At 37.7% G+C, this 18,843-nt stretch overlaps 1 protein-coding gene across 1 annotated transcript in view; it reads left to right on the top strand.

Annotated features, from left to right (window-relative positions):
* Window positions 1-753: 753 nt before the first annotated feature.
* Window positions 754-18,843, top strand: part of DCN (decorin) — a 36,504-nt gene continuing 18,414 nt past the window's right edge. The window contains exons 1-2 of the mRNA XM_050324161.1: window positions 754-947; window positions 4,926-5,161. Of these exons, the coding sequence (XP_050180118.1) occupies window positions 4,954-5,161 (208 nt within the window). The 5' untranslated portion in view covers window positions 754-947; window positions 4,926-4,953. The remainder of the gene's footprint in view (window positions 948-4,925; window positions 5,162-18,843) is intronic.

The raw sequence follows: 18,843 nt of genomic DNA, 5'->3' as shown, positions 1-18,843 counted from the left end.
CCACCCCCCACCCCCAAAAAAACCCCAAAACAAACAACCAACAAAAAAACCCCACCCAAACCCAAACAGTTAAAGATAATTTCCTCTCTGCTTTGCTGTCCTGGTGAGAAGGCAGTCAAAAAAAAAAAAAAAAAAAAAAAAAGCAAGCAAAGTTTATATAAAGCAGTTCTAACCACAAATGTTAGAATCATTTTACTAATGAAAACATGATTTTCATATATCTCAAAAACATGGTGTAGTTTGAAAAAATACATATAAACTCTATTATTAGACAAGATAATAGTGGATTAAACTATATACTACTTTGTTTGACAGCATAAGCAAAGGAGAGTTAATATCTGTTTAAGTAGTTTTACTTAAACCTAACTCTTTTTTTTCCTGATATTATTCTCCACTTTGCCTATCTGTAAGATTAATTTTATATAATTTCCTTGACTTAAAAGTACTATAAACAAGAGGAACAGCCAAACATTTTTTCATTTATGAGTCATAAAAAAACCCATAGTTAAACCCAAGAATTTCCTACATATATGTTATAGGACATAACTAAAATAAGTAGGATGAATTACAGCTAAGAATCTGTCTTATAATGTACAAGTAGTTTGGGATTGTAAACACTTGAGAGAGAAATAAAAGGAATGAGAAAGAAAAAGAAGGAAAAGAAAGCAAAAGAGCTGATAAAGTTTCTGGCTACAATACAGGAGACATATCATTACCATATGATCTAATGTGGGTGTCAGCCTGGATTGTGTTCATTGAGAGAAACCTTATTTTTTAACTGTGCTATGGAATAGAAGCAGGAGGGTTTTCCACCAAGTGACAGTCACTGAGCTGAATTTACCCCCTCCTCCTTTCCACACCTGCAAAGCTTTTTGCCTGGGTTGAATATTTAGTTTAATTACATCTCAGCTTTGAGAGCTCCTGTTGCAAAATCCCTGGATTAAAAGGTATGGTTTTTAGTAATTCTCCTGAACTATGCTGCACTAATAAAACTTCAGGCAAGCCTACGGCAAGAACTACTTGAATTTTAAGATAAGCAAGCTAAAAATCCTACTAAATGTTTAGCAATGTTAAGTTTTCTCTCCAGCACTTTTGTTTCTTGAAAACACGAGAATGCATTCTCAAGAACTGTGCAGATTTCGTAGTGTTTATTTGACTATTCTGTCTCTTGTTTTGATTTGTATAAGCACTGCTATAACCCTTTCTTTTTCTTTACTGTAAACTTCTGCAGCAGTATATTCTCTCTTTGCAATCCAGTGTTTAGAATCGGTGATGTAGAGAGTGTAAAAAATGCGTATGTGCTTACAGTTCTGTTTTAAACTGCACTCTGTGATTTCTTTTTCATTCGGGTTTCTTCATATATATTCCAGACATTGATGAATATAATTTCAATTTCAGAGAAAGAAAATATGTAGTAGTTAGTTAAACGGACTCATTGTATGCCTTTGTAATGTTAGAAAGTGCTATATTACAGGGTACAAACAAGGGAAACACATTTAAAGAAGGTTCTTATGAATGAAAGAGTGGGGAAAAAATTCCTGGAGTCAAAACTCCTGTTAAAAGAGTTTTAATCTCTTTAAAAGTTCCAATTCCTATGTTTCCACATCTAAACTTTATTGCATAAAATGGGTAAAACATAAAACTGAGGGGATTGTTTTTTAAATGCACTTATTGTTTAACTTGTCTTTTGTGGAATTTTGAGAGATTTCTGACAATAGGGGGACTAATATTTAAACCTTAATATTAAGGTAAACTGACAAGAAGACCACCAATACAGTGGTGACGTGAACTGATGAAGCATACTTCCAGGGGTATTTTAAACTGAAATGTGGCCAAGCCTATGGTATAGTTTCCTCTGTTTGTGGAAAAGTTTTCCTCATTGTAAACAGACAACTAAAGCAAATTTAAACAGTTATGTCCTGCAGACATAAATATTGTGTCACAGAACTTTAAGAATTTAGACTTTTTTGCCCTCTTTATTTTTTTTTGTAAGTTAAGTGTAAACATTTCTTGAAAGCATTTCTTGAAAGTACAGTTTTGTATATATATCTTTTTCTTTGTTTGTGTTCACTTACACATGCAAACAATAGGAACAGATACTGTCTGCAGGACGAATATGTATTTGACTAAAGATATGCAGACCCATTTCTTTTTCTATATCCTGATTAATATGTAGCTTGTGTCTGCTATTTTCTCTGCTGTGTCCTCAGATTATATACTTGATATCCTTTGTTGTCCTACAGTTTTACTTTATAGCTAACTTTTTCTGATTTTATTGCAGTTTTTAAAAAACAGGGACCAAAGGAAAGAACCTACTACAGGGTTTAACTGAGACATATGAAGTCATTAATATTAATGTGAATAAGAAGCAAAGTGTGAAGACACTTCCAAAGTGCCTTTGCACTTTTTTGGGCTTTTTTGAGTGGTAGCAATTTAGGTCCAGGATAAGATCCTGATTGTGGATTCTTAGGATGGATGGTACTTCAGCAGGGACCCTTAGAGGGAATACAAGAAGTTTTAAATATTTAAAAGTAATTTAGAATCGTATTAATTTGTAAAAGAAAAATGCTGAGGAAGGTCTCTAAAAAGTACTGACTGCCACTGGCATTCCAGGATTAGCATGTAGCATTCCAAAAGTTTATTGATGTTAATGTACATTCTGAAAAATAATTTCTACATGAGTAATGTTTTATTGGTTATTTTCACAAGGCAGCCTATTACGATGAATGGTGATGATTTAGCAAATTTGTCTTCTCCTTTCAGATTACTAATAAACTGCACTATTTTACAATAATTTGTAGATAATAATTATTATTTCAAAAATCTCATTTTAGATTAAATCGTGAGAAGAACTCACCACTATGCATTAACAGCACTTTGCTCAGACAGCCTGACTTGTCCATATGTACTCTACCTGCACTGTGGAGGTGTTGTTGGGGAAGGGACACAGACCCAGGGTCACTGGGGGCCAGGACATAGGAAGCACAGAGGGGTGGTCCACATGGGAACACAGCCTGCCCCATGTCAGCTACATGTCAGGAGTTTACACAGCACTGAGCTTGGATGACAGGACATGCTAAAATCTCTGACTCTCAGGTTAATGTTGGGGTCTGCAGTAAGTAAGATGTCTGCTCCAGGAATAGAAATACTCTCATGCCCAACCAAGAAAACAACTCTGTCTCTTAAAGAGGCAGCATAAATAGTGGTTTACTCCATGTGATGTTACTTGGGAGTCTTTATCTTCCTATCAGGTACATCATAGAAAAGTAGGCTATGATTTTAAAGCACTAGCCTCTCTTATAATGTAACCTTATCATCCTCTCAAGAAACGTACCTAAAGGTTTCTGCACACTACAGAATATAAATTGTATCTAATTCCAGTCCTGTGGGGTTTTATTTATTTATTTAGTGCTTTTTTAATTGGTTTTACACTAACCACTCCTGTTAGAGTACCTGGTTGTAGTATTCTAGAAAGAAAGGCTTCAGTAAACCACTCTCGCCTAACATTACCTGTTCTTGTTAGTCATCTACCTGGTAAGTTCCATATGGCAATATAGGGAGGGAGACAGTCCTCCTCTTCTGCCTCTCCCACAGGTTTTTTATCTTTCCACCAATGTAAAATGCTATACCACACCCTTAACTGTCAGATTATGTCTGCTAGAAAAAGAAGTAATCCCAGCTAGCACCCAGACAGGGCATGTCAAAAGACATTGACCTGAAGAAGCAAGTGGACATTTTTCACTACAAAGAGCAACATCTGTATTCAGGACTATGCCATCCATTTTAAGAAAAGGCTCCTATATAAATGACAAGTTAACCTTTCTGTCACTTGGCAGTTGGAAGGCAATTTTCTTAATTTTACTTTTTTATTCATTCTTTTAGACCAATGAAGGTTTGTAAAGTATAAGCCGCTTTATATAAAATACACAGTAAAAAGAAAATAATTTTCAGAAAATTAGCTGATCTATACAGCCTTGATACAAAACCTGCAAACAATTTTGCCTTAGTGCAAAACCACACAGGTAGCACAATGTACAGTGTGTTGTAATGCATTTAGGCCTAGGTCCTGAGAACAAGTATGAGCAGTTTTCCTTGCTAATATCTATGGCAAGGCATACTTGTGTAATGTTGCTCCTGAGCATGAAAGTCTGCAGAATTAAACCCTGAAGTCCCATTAGAAAGCATGCACACAACACTACAAGAATCAATTTGAATGTTTATGCAGTGCAAAGCAGAGGATTTTCAGGGTGCATGTCAAAAATTTGGAAAGCAAGCCAAGGATATTTGATATAACACAACATTATATTACATTTATTATGCTGTTTAAACTGGGAAAGAAGTAAAGTGCATTTAAACAGCTAAAGATCTTCCCCTCTCCCTCCACCCCATCAGTAGAGCCTACCCTTTCTCAGTCAGTTTTACTAGGCTATAATTTAAAACACACCAAGCTGGCACTTAAAAAAAATATTTCTCAAGACATGAAATAGTGAATTACAGTGAGTTTGGGAACCTCAGGTTTGTCTCTAGGGGACAAACCCATTGCTATGAAATAAATGCTAATGAAATCAAATAGACTGTTACGTTGGCTGAAAACAGGCACATGGAAAGTATGGCTTATTGCTTTGACTATTTTGCATAACAAAGTTGACAGTGCTGCCTGTTCTTAATAAATATTACTCTAAATATGCAAACAGATGTGTTTACAGTTGCCTTCAAACTGCTCTGTAAAAAAAAAAAGAAAAAACCACATTGACAAGCAGTTGCCAGAGTCCTATCACATAACTGTCCTATTTTTACAATTCAGTTTTCTTTTATTGAAAGGAACAGTTATGCAATTGGTGGATATGCTGGACCTCCTTCAGCAGGAACTCTGCAGCTATGGGAAACTGCTACTTTTGTTGTTAATCTGCTGCTTTGGATCCTAGGTTCTGCTGGGAGTCGATGAACTAAGCCATGAAGAGGCTGGCTCTCCTCTTCATCCTGCTGCTGCCAGCATGCTTGGCCAAGCCTTTCCACCAGCAGGGCCTCTTTGACTTTATGCTGGAAGATGAAGGGTCAGCCGACATGCCTCCAACAGATGATCCTGTCGTATCTGGATTTGGACCAGTGTGCCCATTCCGTTGCCAGTGCCATCTTCGTGTGGTGCAATGCTCTGACCTAGGTAAGCCAAAGAGTATCTTCATAGGTTGTATGGACTTACTTTCTAGTCACGGGGTTTGCAGCTGAGATGGTGAGGCTGCCATGGACTGCCACTCTGTAACTGTTGTTTTTTTTTCAAAGAACTATGTTACAGCTACAGTTAACTAGAATTTACTATACAAAGTAGGCCATAAAATTCTGACAAGATGGACATTTGTTGTGATCATGAAGAATGCTTAATTTTTTTAATTTTTTTTTTGTATATAAATTTCATTTGTTCTTTGAAAGCCCACATATTTCTCTTGCAGAGAAAGTAACTTTTCAAAGCTGTTCCTTCAAATGCATATTAAATAAATTTAGTGAGGTCAGATGTGGGGATGGAAACACTTTAAAAGATTCTAAATTGCATGGTCCAAGCTCCAGCACCCTTAATCATTCTGTCTAGTACCTCAACATAAAAATCACCCCATTTCCATTGGAATACATGAGCGTGAAATAACTAACTCTGAATCATATATCCTGCAACCAGCTCTTTGGAGGAAAGAGCTTGGAAACACTCCAAAACAATGAACACATTTTGGAGTTCTTTATTAAATATCTTTATTAGACACTATACAAGCTGAAACCATGAGAACCTTTTTCACAAACTCTCCTTACTCCCTCATGTGCAAGGACTTGTCTGCACAGTCAGAGAAGCAGGATGTGAAGCCATGTCTGCCATCACTGCATTTGACTTTTCCATGCAGAAGTCTCAAGTAATGAAACTGACTTCAGCAAGACTGAATTTGGTTTAAACCAGTAATATTCAAACTGAGTCAGTGTGCAGTGCAGAAAATCAGTTCAGGTTGGTTTTGCTCACAAGGAAATTAGAGAGTTTATTCAGTGGACAGACAAATAGCTTCTCATGATTTTGAAGAGGCTGTTTGGGTTTTTTTAAGTCTTCCTTCAGCTCTTTAAATGTATAGCTGGATGTTTCTGTTTTCCTATGTTGTAGCACTGGTTTTGATGATTACTGTAAATCATGGCACAAATCCTCCAATTAGGAGCTGTGTCTCATTGTGGTGGGTGTTGTGTAATTACAGGAAGGAGGGGGAACTTTAGTTACACTCCTAGAAACTTCTGTGACTTTATTAAAGCAAGCCACATAATTACGCAACAGATATGTTTGGCAAAGGCCCAGTGAACAATGCAAGCCAAGTTGCACAAATGAGTGCAAGCTAACCTAGCCATGCATTCATAAAGCTTTCACAGCACTGTCCCTGTTGAAAGATATTTTCTTTTTTTACCTTTTATATGCCAGAGAGTAGCAAACATGGAGTGGATAGCAGGGAGGAGATTACCTCAAGTCTTGAAAGTCTTAGGTTTTATTATTGTTACACTTGGTAATGCTGTTGGAATTTGAGTTGTTTTGGGAACTTGTTCCTAGTCTGCTTCAATTCTGCAAAATGTAAGAAGCTTTCACTTGGTAAAAAAGTAGGAACATTCACATAGAGACCCTTTGCTGCTGTACTTGCTCCCATGGCCACTCAGTGCTCCTTCACACACACATGGTTTAAAAAGGGTTGCACTACAGTCCACTGCATACAGATAATTCTGGGTTAATAGAGTCCTATATTGACCAGGAGACTCAGAAATACCACAGTTAGGGCCCCAGGCCTGTGTTTCCCAGATAGTTTCAAGTGGGGTGGAAAGAAAAAGATATAATTTTGAGCTTGGTTTAAACCTACGTGCTGCATAACGCCCAATGAAAAAATTGTGCTTTTGAAGCAGCTGGGCTGATAACATCCAGGCTTTGGACATGAAGGAAAAGAGATCTCCCTAGGCTCAAAATATGTAGCCCTGAAAAATAGATAAATAATGTTTCCCCGGCAGAGCTCAAGGAAGTAATAGCTATTCAATGTCAGCATTGGCATTAGGTTTCACCCATCCTTGTAGCACATGGCTACCACAGCCCCTGCTGGGTCGTGGCCCAAGTGGGAGGCTCATGAGAACACAGGTCTGATGGCCACCCTGCAACAGGGACAGGACAGCTGTGTATGCTGCCAGCTCACAGGCAAACCTGCCTCATGGTCTTCTCTCTTCCACACTTCTGAGTGACTCAGACCCTGACAAAATCATATTTACCTGCTGACTTGAGGAAAGCCAGTTGCTGGCCCTGAACGATCACACTTTTATTGCAAACTGTGGACATGACCAAGTGTGCTCCTGAGCGGTGAAATGAAGGGTGCTTGAGATGCAGCCATCAGGGGGGCAATTTGCATGCAGGAACCATGAAACCAGCAGTGACAGTTCCAAAACTCTATTAACCACTGCTCCTGGCCTGACTCTCCCTTCAGCTCTGGGCACTTCTGACCCAACCAAATTGGCTATCTCCTTTCCCCTAAATTATCAAATTTGGTTGTCTAGTCCCATGAGTACTAATTGAATTAAAACTGCAGACCATAACAAGACTCCTGTCTAGGTATGACATATTAAGACCTCACTAAATAAGGTCCTACAAATTAAAGTTGAAATCTGCATCAGAATACTTTCTTCTAATTTACTCTCTGGCATGGGAGGGCTCTTTGCAGCCATGAGCCCGTGGGTGCAGAAGGCATGTCAGAGCAAGCCATCTGGAGGACCCTAATGTGGGCAACATATGGGGAGGGCTCCTCTTCCTCAGCCTCTTTCTTTTTGTGCTCAAAGGGCATTTGCTGTTGATAAACTCTTGCTTGCTTCATAAGGAAAAAACAACTATCTGACACAAGGTTATGTGAATAAACCACAGAAGTACTATTGGATCCAGAGTCCAGAGATCAGGTTTGCCCTTTTTCTCATGAGCACTGGGTGGGAATAATAAAAAAATAAAATCCAAGTTCAATAAAAACAGTGAAAGAAAATGCCCAGTGGTCCAATTACACTCTTGTCAGCTAAATTTTTGCATTCTATACTTTTAAGCTTCAGTCACATCTTCCGAAGCACACACCTACAAATTAATTTATTTTGTCTCCAAGCCAAGAGCTGAGTTGGCAGGAAGGAGAACTCTGCCTTCTCACATCCTGAAGAAGAATTCTGTCTGAACTGTGGTTACTGATGGATCAAGAGCAGAGCCTCATGTGCCTCCCTTTCATGAGGTGTATTATCTCTGTTAACAGGCTCAAGGATCTCATCAAGGAAGGCCGTTGTGATATCTTTATAAAAGTGTTGCCTTTTCTAAATCTGACTCCTATTGCTAAAAGGGAGCCACAGGTAGACTTTTTAATCGCAACTCAGAATGAGGCATTACTATTCTGTAGCCAGACTTTCCACAGAAATCACAAAAATATTCCTTATTAGTGCGCACTACAGGTGGGGAGTAGCTGATACAGCTGGTCAGAGCCCACTCTTCCTGTTCTAAGGTAATAAGTAGAGTGAAGATGTGAAGTTGGCCAGGCAAACATGCTTTGTGAAAACTCTAGCAAGGATTAATAGTTCTTCCATTTAAAGCCTCATCCTCCCCAAAGAGAGTCTCAAGTAAAGTTCATCCCAGAGTGCCCTGGTAGGCAGGAGGACGCATATGTGATTACTCAGCCCTGCAGCAGATGCAGAATGCATCATGAGCACATTCAGGGGTGGTGGTCAGAGCTTTATTTCACCTTCAGATAAGTCTGGCAGCCCCTTCCTAAGCAAGCAGTGTCTCTGCACAGGCAATGAGATCGCCTTCCTTGGAGACTTTACAGGATGTGAGGGTTTCTCTCCACCCCTCTTGCTGTGAACATCCATGGAGGAATTGTGGTCTCTGCGAGTGTGCAAGAGATAGATGTCAATAATCAAAGTTCAAGCAGTAATACAACTAAAACTGGGATTTTACTCATAGCTCAGAAATGTGGGGTTTTTCCAGCTGTAAAGAAGAGACCTAAGCATGGGTGTTTGAGTCTGTGTTTGAACAGCACTTTGAGATCAGTAAGTGAAAAGCTCGCAGATATGTACAGCATTATCCCAAGGATTGCTAACATGAGGCAGTTTATCTGAATGCATACAGTGTCTCAATATATTAACTGATGGCTCTTCATACCTGAACCGTAGTAACATGACAATTTATTTGTTGACTAAAGATTATTTATCGCATTGTATAAAATCTTCCAGAAATATCTGAACATGCGTTTTCTGATCATGACTTCATGTGAGAACCTCACCTCTCATTTTAAAGTAAATTATCTCCTTTGTTATATACCTTGATTTGAACTACTCAACATAAAATCTTTTTAAAGAAAAATATTACATACCTCATTGGTTAACCCTGATGTAACTCAGTTGGTTAGAGTGGAGTGCGAATAGTGCCAAGGTGATGGGTTCAATCACCACGTGGGCCATTCACTAAAGAGTCAGACTTGATCCCTGTGGCTCCCTTCCAGCTCAGAATATTCTGTGATTCTGTGGTGATCAGTCATTTTATGAGTTCAACAAAATAGATAGACTTACTTTTCATTCTGTACTTAGTATTAGAATCCCTGTCATTGTTTGAAAGTTTACCAACCTTTCAATCTTTAAAGCTAAATGTTTGGCTCAAAATAGTCCATGTTTCTAAACATGCAGTAAAAGAATGGATCCTTAAATGCTCAGACAAATGTAATTTCTAAATAAAAACTTTTAATTAATTTACATTGCAATTGATGAGCCTTTAGGACAAGTTCTTTCATATTTTATGCTTTTTTTTTTCTTCTAACAGTAAGGATTAGAGACTTACTCCTTTTATGTTTATTAGAAGCTGAGAATCTCATGAAACTGCTGGCTTCATTAAACTAGCTCATTTAACAAAATTATTACTATTAAAAATGGAACCAGAAACCTATACTGTCACTTATACTGAGAACAACCCCTATATCACATACTGAGAATAACCTGTACATCATTACTCTGGCCTTAAAACTGTAGACTAAATACCTTTTTGAACAACATCATTCTTTAGTTGAACAAAACTTAGACTGTCATCAAGCACAATTCACTGGGCTTTCCACATGCTGACTGGGTGAATTTCAATACTCTTAACATGTTGGCAGTCAGAGTGGAGGATCTATATGAAATATTACAGGTATTATCTGCAATATAGGAGCTATCTCAGGTAATGTTAGGACTCAAAGAGTCGTCTGGGTTCCTTTGACAGCCATGGAGTGAGTTAGGCAGCTGGTCATGCAGTAGTTCATCCTGTCTAAGGTGGATGTCAGTGACAGAAAGGATACATCACTCTTGGAGAATCAAACTGCCAAAACAGAGCTAAGACCACTCAAGGCTATTCAATTTACTTTCAGATTAACAAAGTTATGTGTGATAAAATTATAAAAGAACCCAATAATTGGAAAACACTCTTGAAAAATTGTCCAGAAAAAAGAAAAATTGGCCTGTATGTAGTCTGCTTTATATTAACAAAAGACCATTACCTTTAGCCAGTGTAACAGTAAAAGACAGGTCTTTTTGCATTCCCACCTGAACTACTGATGTTCCAGGTCCCAATGATAAAATAGAATTCTAGATGAAAATTAATCTACTCTAAATATATCCCTTGCTTATTGACTGCTTACTCCAAGGTATCAGTGACATGCTCTGTGTGTTTTCCTGTTTTTTTCTTTTATTTTTAGATTTGTTTGCTTGCTTCAGACTAGGAAATGCCATTTAAGAAATCCTGGTGGCAGGAATGGAAATATGAGTTGCTAAGTCCAAGTGATACAAGAAGTGACTGTTTTCTGGCTTACTCTGTGACAAGTGTTCATTTCTAAAATCTCCAAATGTACAAATAAATAGCAAATAGATAGACAGTAAAATATGAGTCAGTTATAAGTCATAGCAGGTGACTACAATACCTAAAACATGCTAAATAATCGGTTCTCACACCAACTAGTGTTATGGACTAGTAGGTGTGACTTGTGTGGTGGACTAGTATGTGTATTATGGTCTTAACATCCTTCAGGGGTAAATTACTTGGTAAGACATAAAACTATTAAAAAAAAAATAAAATCTGTGTTTTCATAGCAAAAACCTGTGCTATTCAACTGTGGAAGGTTCCCAGCCAAGCCTTAGGAAGAGCTAAAGAACCCAAAAGCTCCTTCCCAAAGTTCACTGAGAACCCATTGCCAACAGGGAGGAAACCTAGGAATTTAGGTCGTATGTGAAGCCAACAATGATAACAACAAGAAACTTCTGGTATTAGGCTCCAGCTCCTCAGGAAAACTCTGTTCACAAGGTCCAGTTACCACTGTATTTTGAAAAAATTCTTATTTTAGGCACATTTGCAAAACACCTGTCTCAAACCCAGATTTGAGTGTGTCCCCTCCTTATTAACTGTGGACTGTATTTTACTTTACACGTGTCCTGGATCTGTCATGGAGTTAAAAGGAATTGGTCCAAAATCAGGTTGCAGAAAAAAAGAATAATTTTCTGAATATAATTTTCACTTCCTAAAATTCAAATCAAATAATATATTCTTCAAAATACATTGCCATTTTATAAAGCTTATTTTTCCTGCTTTCCATGTCTAACAAAAAAATATGGACAATTGCAGAACTCTAGGTCTCTTCAGTTGTTTTTTATTTAATAAATTCGCACAGAGCATTATTGTCCTTTACACTAGAAAAGAAAAGAAGATAGATGGAGCATCACAGAACAACAGAATATTCTGAGTTGAAAGGGACCAACCAGGATCATCAAAGTCCAAGTCCTGGACCTGTACATAACAACCCCAAAAATCACACCATGTGCCTATGAATGTTGCCAAACACTTGAACACCTTCAGGCTTCATACTGTGACCACTTCCCTGGGGAGTCTGTTCCAGTGCTCAGCCACCCTCTGGATGAAGAATCTTTTTCTAATATCCTACCTAAATCTCCCCTGGCACAACTTCAGGGCATTGCCTCAAGTCTTGTCATTGGTCATAACAGGGAAGAGGTCAGTGCTTACCCTTCCTCTTCCCCTCACAAGGAAATCGTAGACTGTGATGAAGTCTCCCCTCAGTTTCCTCTTCTCCAGGTTGACCAGAAGAATAGAACTTGCTTATTAACTTCTCTGCAAGGAAAGAGGGGGAAACAGTGAACATAGGCACACAGGGGCTTTAAGACAAGGACGATGCCTAAATGGGTTTTTTGAGGGAGTGGGAGTTAGAGTTGTAGTTTTCTACTTATGGCACCAATTATGAGACTCAAACAACTCTGTGTACATGATCTTGATTTTAGTGTAGTTACATTTACTATATGGACAACTCTACTGCAAACCTCTTACACAGTCAATAGGAATAAAAATAGTGAAAACCAGTATTTACATAATTTTTGTACTCTCTGTATGTATGCTCAAGTGAGAGGGCACCCAGGAGAGCATCCCATACTATTTTTGTGTTTGCTTCCCAGGATCTATTTGAAGTGATTTTAGTTACTACAAAAATCTGTTGAAGAGTGGATGGTTACAGTTTTAATTTAAATAAGAAAGGGAATGCAAAAAATATATCTTTAAAAAGCAGTGAAAATAAGAAACATTTCTGCCCACCTGATTTCATGGCAACCTTAGGGATTTAATGGTAAAAACCCCAAATGGACAGATTATTTATAGAAATGCTACAGCTTTTAAAACATTTGCAAGTGTAAATGGGGCAATAGTCTGGTCCTGTAATACAACATTATCACAATGGAAATGTGCAATAGGGCATCCCAGAACCAGTTTCTGCTTGCATCTCCTCTACTACCTAAAATATGAAAGCGTATGAAAATTTCAGTTTCTATGTTGGAGTACATGATTTCCCTTCTGCTGCTCCAGAGTAGGCCTCAGAAAATACAAAGTTTCCTGATGAATTCTTATTTTAGAGTGACATAGAAGAAGAATGCTTAGAGTGGTGCAATAATCAGACTCATTGCTAAGTATCTCTACTTCAGAGATACAGGAGCAAAGGCAAAGAAATGAATTAAAATCTTACTGTTTTCAGGGTTGAGGGACAAAATTTATTTTCTCTTCTTTATTCTTTCACTCTGTGGCAGAGAGTTTACATTCTCTGGCTGGGGATGACTGATACAGCTGTAGCTGACCTGGTGAAGGTCTATCACTAAATGGCTAATGAAATAAAAGGAGATACAAAACAAAAATTTCCAAGACCTAAAAGGATACATACAGTATCATGTAGTAGAAAGAGAGAACTATCAGGTCTACAGACTTCCTGATTCAGTTAGGAAATTACCTCCCCAAATTTATTTAAATGTTATTCACTATGTCCCAACACGATCACAGCAGCTCCTTTGTTTGCTGGCATGAGAGTAGGTTGACAACAATCCTACAAGTTTTATGAAAAATGGCCATGTTATGTTTAGAAGTACCTGAAATAACCATGAACATATCTCTGCCCTCGGGTTATAATAAAACTAGGGCTGTGTAATGACCATGTGGTCAGAACAGGAAGGGGAAAGTTTACTTGAAACCAGAGAAGATCTCCCCCAAATGACTCTTTATAGTAATTCTGGCAAGTCCCAAAGTAAAGATCGAGGAAGCTATCATCTGTCAACAGTTGTCATCTGCTATCTGTTGCTTATTTAAACTGCAAAACAGGTAAACATGAAGTTATATTACTCCAAAGGGTCATTCAAAGTATAACTTGTTAGATAATGGTCACTTTTCTGAGTTACCGAATCTCTTATGACAACTGTAAAATACTTGTAAGAAATAAATGTTTCACCTTAATGCATGGGTAGTCGTAGGTAGTACATTTCCATTGCATCCACTTTGAGTAAAGCCATTATGCACACAGTGTTGGCAGATTGCATGAATCACACAGGTCAGTTGCTGTTATCTGATGGGATGTCTGTAACCATGACAGCAGGAAATGTAAAGCTGATGATTCTAGGAGTTCAGAAAACTCATGATATTTGATGTTAATTTTACTTAATGTCTTAATCCCTGAAGTTTTGAGATTATTTCAGATTATTTTTCTGCCTTTCTAAAATGCTCCAGTGATTCTTGAGGAGGCATATACCTTCAAGATAATTGAAATTAAAAGTCAGTTAGAAAGAACACAGAAGTAGAAGTTGTTTGAATTTTAGCTTTAAGAATCATTACTCCTAGTATTACTTTTGGAGCCAGGATGCTAAATCTATCTGTACAAAAGAATGTAACTAGGACTGAAAAATAATTCATAACATCTGTGGTATGCAATATCTGTTATACTTTGAAATATGTGTTCACTGCACAGAGTGGGTTGAAATGGAAAAGAGCAATTAAAGCAATGCATTAATTTTAAAACATTTACTACAGCATTTATAATTATTAGTACTATCATAATGCAGAATTACACATTTGATCATAATGTGTGAATTTGTTTCTATTTTTTTTGTGTTCATCACTCTGTTCTGGGAAGAAATGTTGTAACGTTTGGGAAAAAAACCCCAGTGTAATAAGAGGTCAGTAGGTCTACCATTGTGAGAGGCTACCTCAGCAGGGAATGAAGTTTGTTTTCTTGTTCTTTCCCATGGAAAGGGTCAGACATATATAAAAATAATAGTCTGTAACAAAAATAAGTCCAAAAAGGATTTTAATGGAAAATGAATCTTAGAGAATGCAGAACAGGAAAAAAGTGATTGTGAATCCCCTTTAAGATGTATTTTAAAAGTCTTATGCATTCAAAAATGGTTTTTTACATCTCTTAGAAAAAATATTACTACTGACTTCATATTAAGACAGGAGAAGGTGGAGAACAAACTTTTAATTTGAAAGTGAGACAGGGAAGGAGGTTACAGATACTTCTCTGTAGAAAAAGACAATGATTTCTTGTTTTATGGATGGTAGGATGCAAATAATGAAATTATTCCTATTTGCAAATTCCACACAATAGAGAACAAATTTCCAGTAAATGCTGTAACACATAGCCTGGGAAAGTGTCAGTAAACTTTTGGAAGTCAAAACATTCAAAGCAGTTCCTTGCCATCCTTCCAGAAAGCAGTCCTTGAATCTTGTTATTTTTCCGTGACTAAGTATCTTGACCCTGTAAACTTGCCATTCGCCTCATTTACCCCAGTGTCCACTCAGGGCATTGCTAAGGTCATTCACCCCTGGGAGGATTGCTGCCTGTCAATGGGATGCAGCAGAGCTGGGCTTGGAGCATGGACAAGGCAGCTCAGGCAGCTGCTGGAGAGGCTGCCTCCACTGGGAGTGCAGCCGCTGATGATCACAGAGGGGAAGTACATGTAGCTCAGTCCAAATTCCTCAGCTGGCAGCAGCTGCTTGTGGAAACTGAGGGAGTCTTTAGAAGAGCCCCATTTTATGGCTTCTATCATAATAATCATAAGTGTTGCAATGTTGTAACACGTGTATCTGAGCTACAGCATTCAAATTTCTCTCTGCCTTTTGGCCCTTCCTCTCCAGCTGGGGAAGTAAGGGTTATTCAGAGGAATAACCCCACCTCTCTCCTGCTTGTAAAATGGATAGATGGAGGAAAAAATCTCCCCAAACACTCCAAACACACACAAAAATCAAGCCACAAACCCTGTTGCATTGTAAAAATTGTTTATAATTGGCACTGTTCACATATTTGTTATTTTGTTTTTGAGGTCTCATTGTGGCAAGGATGAAATTCTCAGGAAACTGTCCTCATCTCTGGGATACAGACTCAGACTTCCATTTGCTTAGTCTCCCTCACTGGCCCCATAAATCTTGCATTCCTTTTCTGCAGAGTCGTATGGCTTCAGCAGAAATGTGGCTCCATGCCAGATACAGACTAGTTTGTGGCTCTCACTGCTGAGCAACTGGAGCAGTGGACTGAAACCTCTTTATAGCAAGGAGGGTTCAAAATACGTCCTTCTCCTTTGTGGATTAAACGATTCCATGCCCATTTGATCACAGCTCCTGCAGCTGAGCAGGTTACTCCCTCAGCTGCAAAAGTAATAAAGCCTGTTGAATACACCAAACCCCATAATCTCCCCTAGTCCTCATACTGTTCCCAAATCCTTTCTACATCTCCTACACCTGTTTGTCCAGCTAAACAGCAGCATGTGCTAGTTGGGCTGGTGCAGTGCTACACAGGAGATGGCTAGCCACTGATTAATTCTCTCTCAGGGACCAGATAAGGGGTGAATTATACCAGTCTTGGCTCTTCTCTGTCTAATTTCTGGTCTCATAAAATCTTCAGACCCATCAGTCTTCTGTCCCCTCCAGGAGGTGAGGCAATCACAGTTAAAGAGCCAGACACTGCAATTTACTTAAGAAATTATAAGAAAAAGCTACACTCCACAAGGATGCAATCCCACGGAGACAAGCTTGATTTCTGCAAAGTTACCTTCTCCATCTTCCCACTTAGGAGGGATTTCTGATCCATGTAACCTCTCCCCAACAAAAGTGATTCTGGATGAGCCTTGTCCACATAAAAGAAATGATCCACTTTTACTGGAGTTTATTGAATATATTTTGATTGTGCTTGTTATTTCAAAAATCTGTGATGTAGGGACTAAGTGTAAGAAAAGTTAGGAACATTTCTACCAGGGATAATAAAAGTTCAGCTTATCCTGACTAACAAAAGGAAATATCCAAGCTTACTTATACACCTTCCATTTTGTAGTTCTATGGCATATTCTGTTCTTTATGTGTTTAATATGCATGCATTTTTAGACATATACATGTACACTGGTGGGAATTGTTGATAGCTACATGTTGTTATTGTAAAATAGTAGAAAATTCGATTTCTAACAATTCACATAAGAGAGTACAGTTCTGACCTGTGCTATAGGAACTGATGGCTGTTCATCTTCTATAAGGTAGTCATGATTTGTCCCAAAGAAATATTTTAGTGCAAGTCAAAACTGTATTTTGACTAAGATACATAAACTGGTTAATGAAGTCTCTTCTATTTCCAAAATCTCTAAGCTCTTAAGCTCAGTGTAAACAAGGATGTTGGAAGGGTGGAGCTATACCTTTTCTACTTATTCGTGAATAGATTTTAAAAAAATTTATTTACCTACTTAAATTCTGACTTAGTTTTATTCAACCAAAATAAAAAAGACATATGTATTTTCAATTTAACATAAATGCGAAAGGCAATAGAATCTAAATTTTTAATCAGTTATAAGTTAATCTTAGGAGCAGAGGCATGAAATATTTCAAGGTAACTGAATATCACACTGTGTAACACTGCTTATTAACACAAAAACTCAGAATGCTGTGAGAGATTTTCCTATGGCTTTTTAAGAAGCAAGCTATAATGTATAAAAAAATCATAGCCAAGAACTGGAATATCAGTTTATACAGTTCTTAAAAATATTGAGAGGTGTCTCAACTGACATTTTCCAACACCAGTTCCCCATTTAGTTGGTATATAAATTTCACTGGAAGGCATTTGTAGGTGGACATGTGGTCGTACTGTACAACATGGTTTCAGAAGTGCATAGGCATCAACTTGAGTTTCTCAGAAATGAATAGTAAGGACAGCCCACAGTTCCCCTCTAAACTTCTGTCTCCCAGACAGAAGAATAAAAAAATCCTTCTGGGAAATAATTCTAAGCCAAGAGCCAAAAGTCATTTGAACTTCTAGTAGGATTACAATTTTCTCCATTCAATTTAAATTCTGTCACACTGTCATGCCAGTTCAGGCTCCCTCATTCATCTAAGTTTGCTGTCTGTTGATCTGTCCTGACCAGAAAGGTCTGAGGGTTTGCTCTCTAGGGAGGGAGTCTTCAGCACAGAGACTAGTTTGCACTACATCAATGATCCTCCAACATGTTATCTGTCTGGAGGTACATCATATAAAGAACTGGACCTGCAAGCTGAAGCACAAGCTAATGTAGCTGTGGATCCAGTCCACACCTCAAATGCGGTTTAGTCCTGAATTATTTAGATGCTGATTTTGCAAGGCTGTGTTCAGATTCACCCATTTATAAACTCTTCCTCTGTTGGAGAGCTCCTGTTGATGTAGCTGAATCTAGAGGATGTAGTAAACTGCTTACTGATAATGTAAGGTCTCTCCAGCAACTAGTGTGCATCATGTGCTCTCTGCTTTGCTCTTCAAAACTCACACAAGTCTAAAAAAAAAAAATCAAACATAGTGTCTATAGCTGGTTTGAAAACCTTTTAAAAAATAGATTCAGGGAATTCATAACAGAGTTAAACATGAGATGGGTAATAAAATAACTTTAACACTTCAAGTGATGGCAAATATATTGTGCAGGCAGAGGTAATTATTATATTGTATATCCATCCAGTTTCTAGTACAAGAAAGGAAAATGTTACAAATAATTTTCTCTGATGGATACCTGATTATTAAATTCATTTTATCTTTATAATATGAAACATTTAAAGTCTAACTTCACTGCTTTCAGAAGTTATTGATTCTACTATTCATGGATAACACAAGTTTTTAGAAGGTGACATGAAGCTGAAAAGTAAAGTTGTAAATTAATTTGAAGTTTAGTCTCACAAATTATTCCTTCAGTGGCAACCTAAATGTTCTCCAAGTGTTCTTACAAAATATGTTCCAAGAGCATTACATAAAGTACAGATGTATAGCTCTTGAGCCCCACTGTCTGCCATAAACACTTATTAGAGATACCAATCTACTAATATAAATGTAATGTCAACCAGAATATATTAACATTACTTTGAATACAAATAATTAAACCCTTAATTTTTTGCATTTATACAAGAAAAATGCTACAAGAGTTGCTAGACTGTAAGAATTCTAACAACATTATGATCTGGAAAAAGTAGTGCTTTTTTGGTAAGAATTTTTACTTGCT

Source organism: Myiozetetes cayanensis, unplaced genomic scaffold (assembly GCF_022539395.1).
Source record: "Myiozetetes cayanensis isolate MyiCay16 unplaced genomic scaffold, myiCay2020 scf3, whole genome shotgun sequence".
In the NCBI taxonomy this organism is placed as follows: Eukaryota; Metazoa; Chordata; class Aves; order Passeriformes; family Tyrannidae; genus Myiozetetes; species Myiozetetes cayanensis.
The sequence above is the reverse complement of the archived record's forward strand: the minus strand, read 5'-3'. Positions and strand labels throughout refer to the sequence as shown.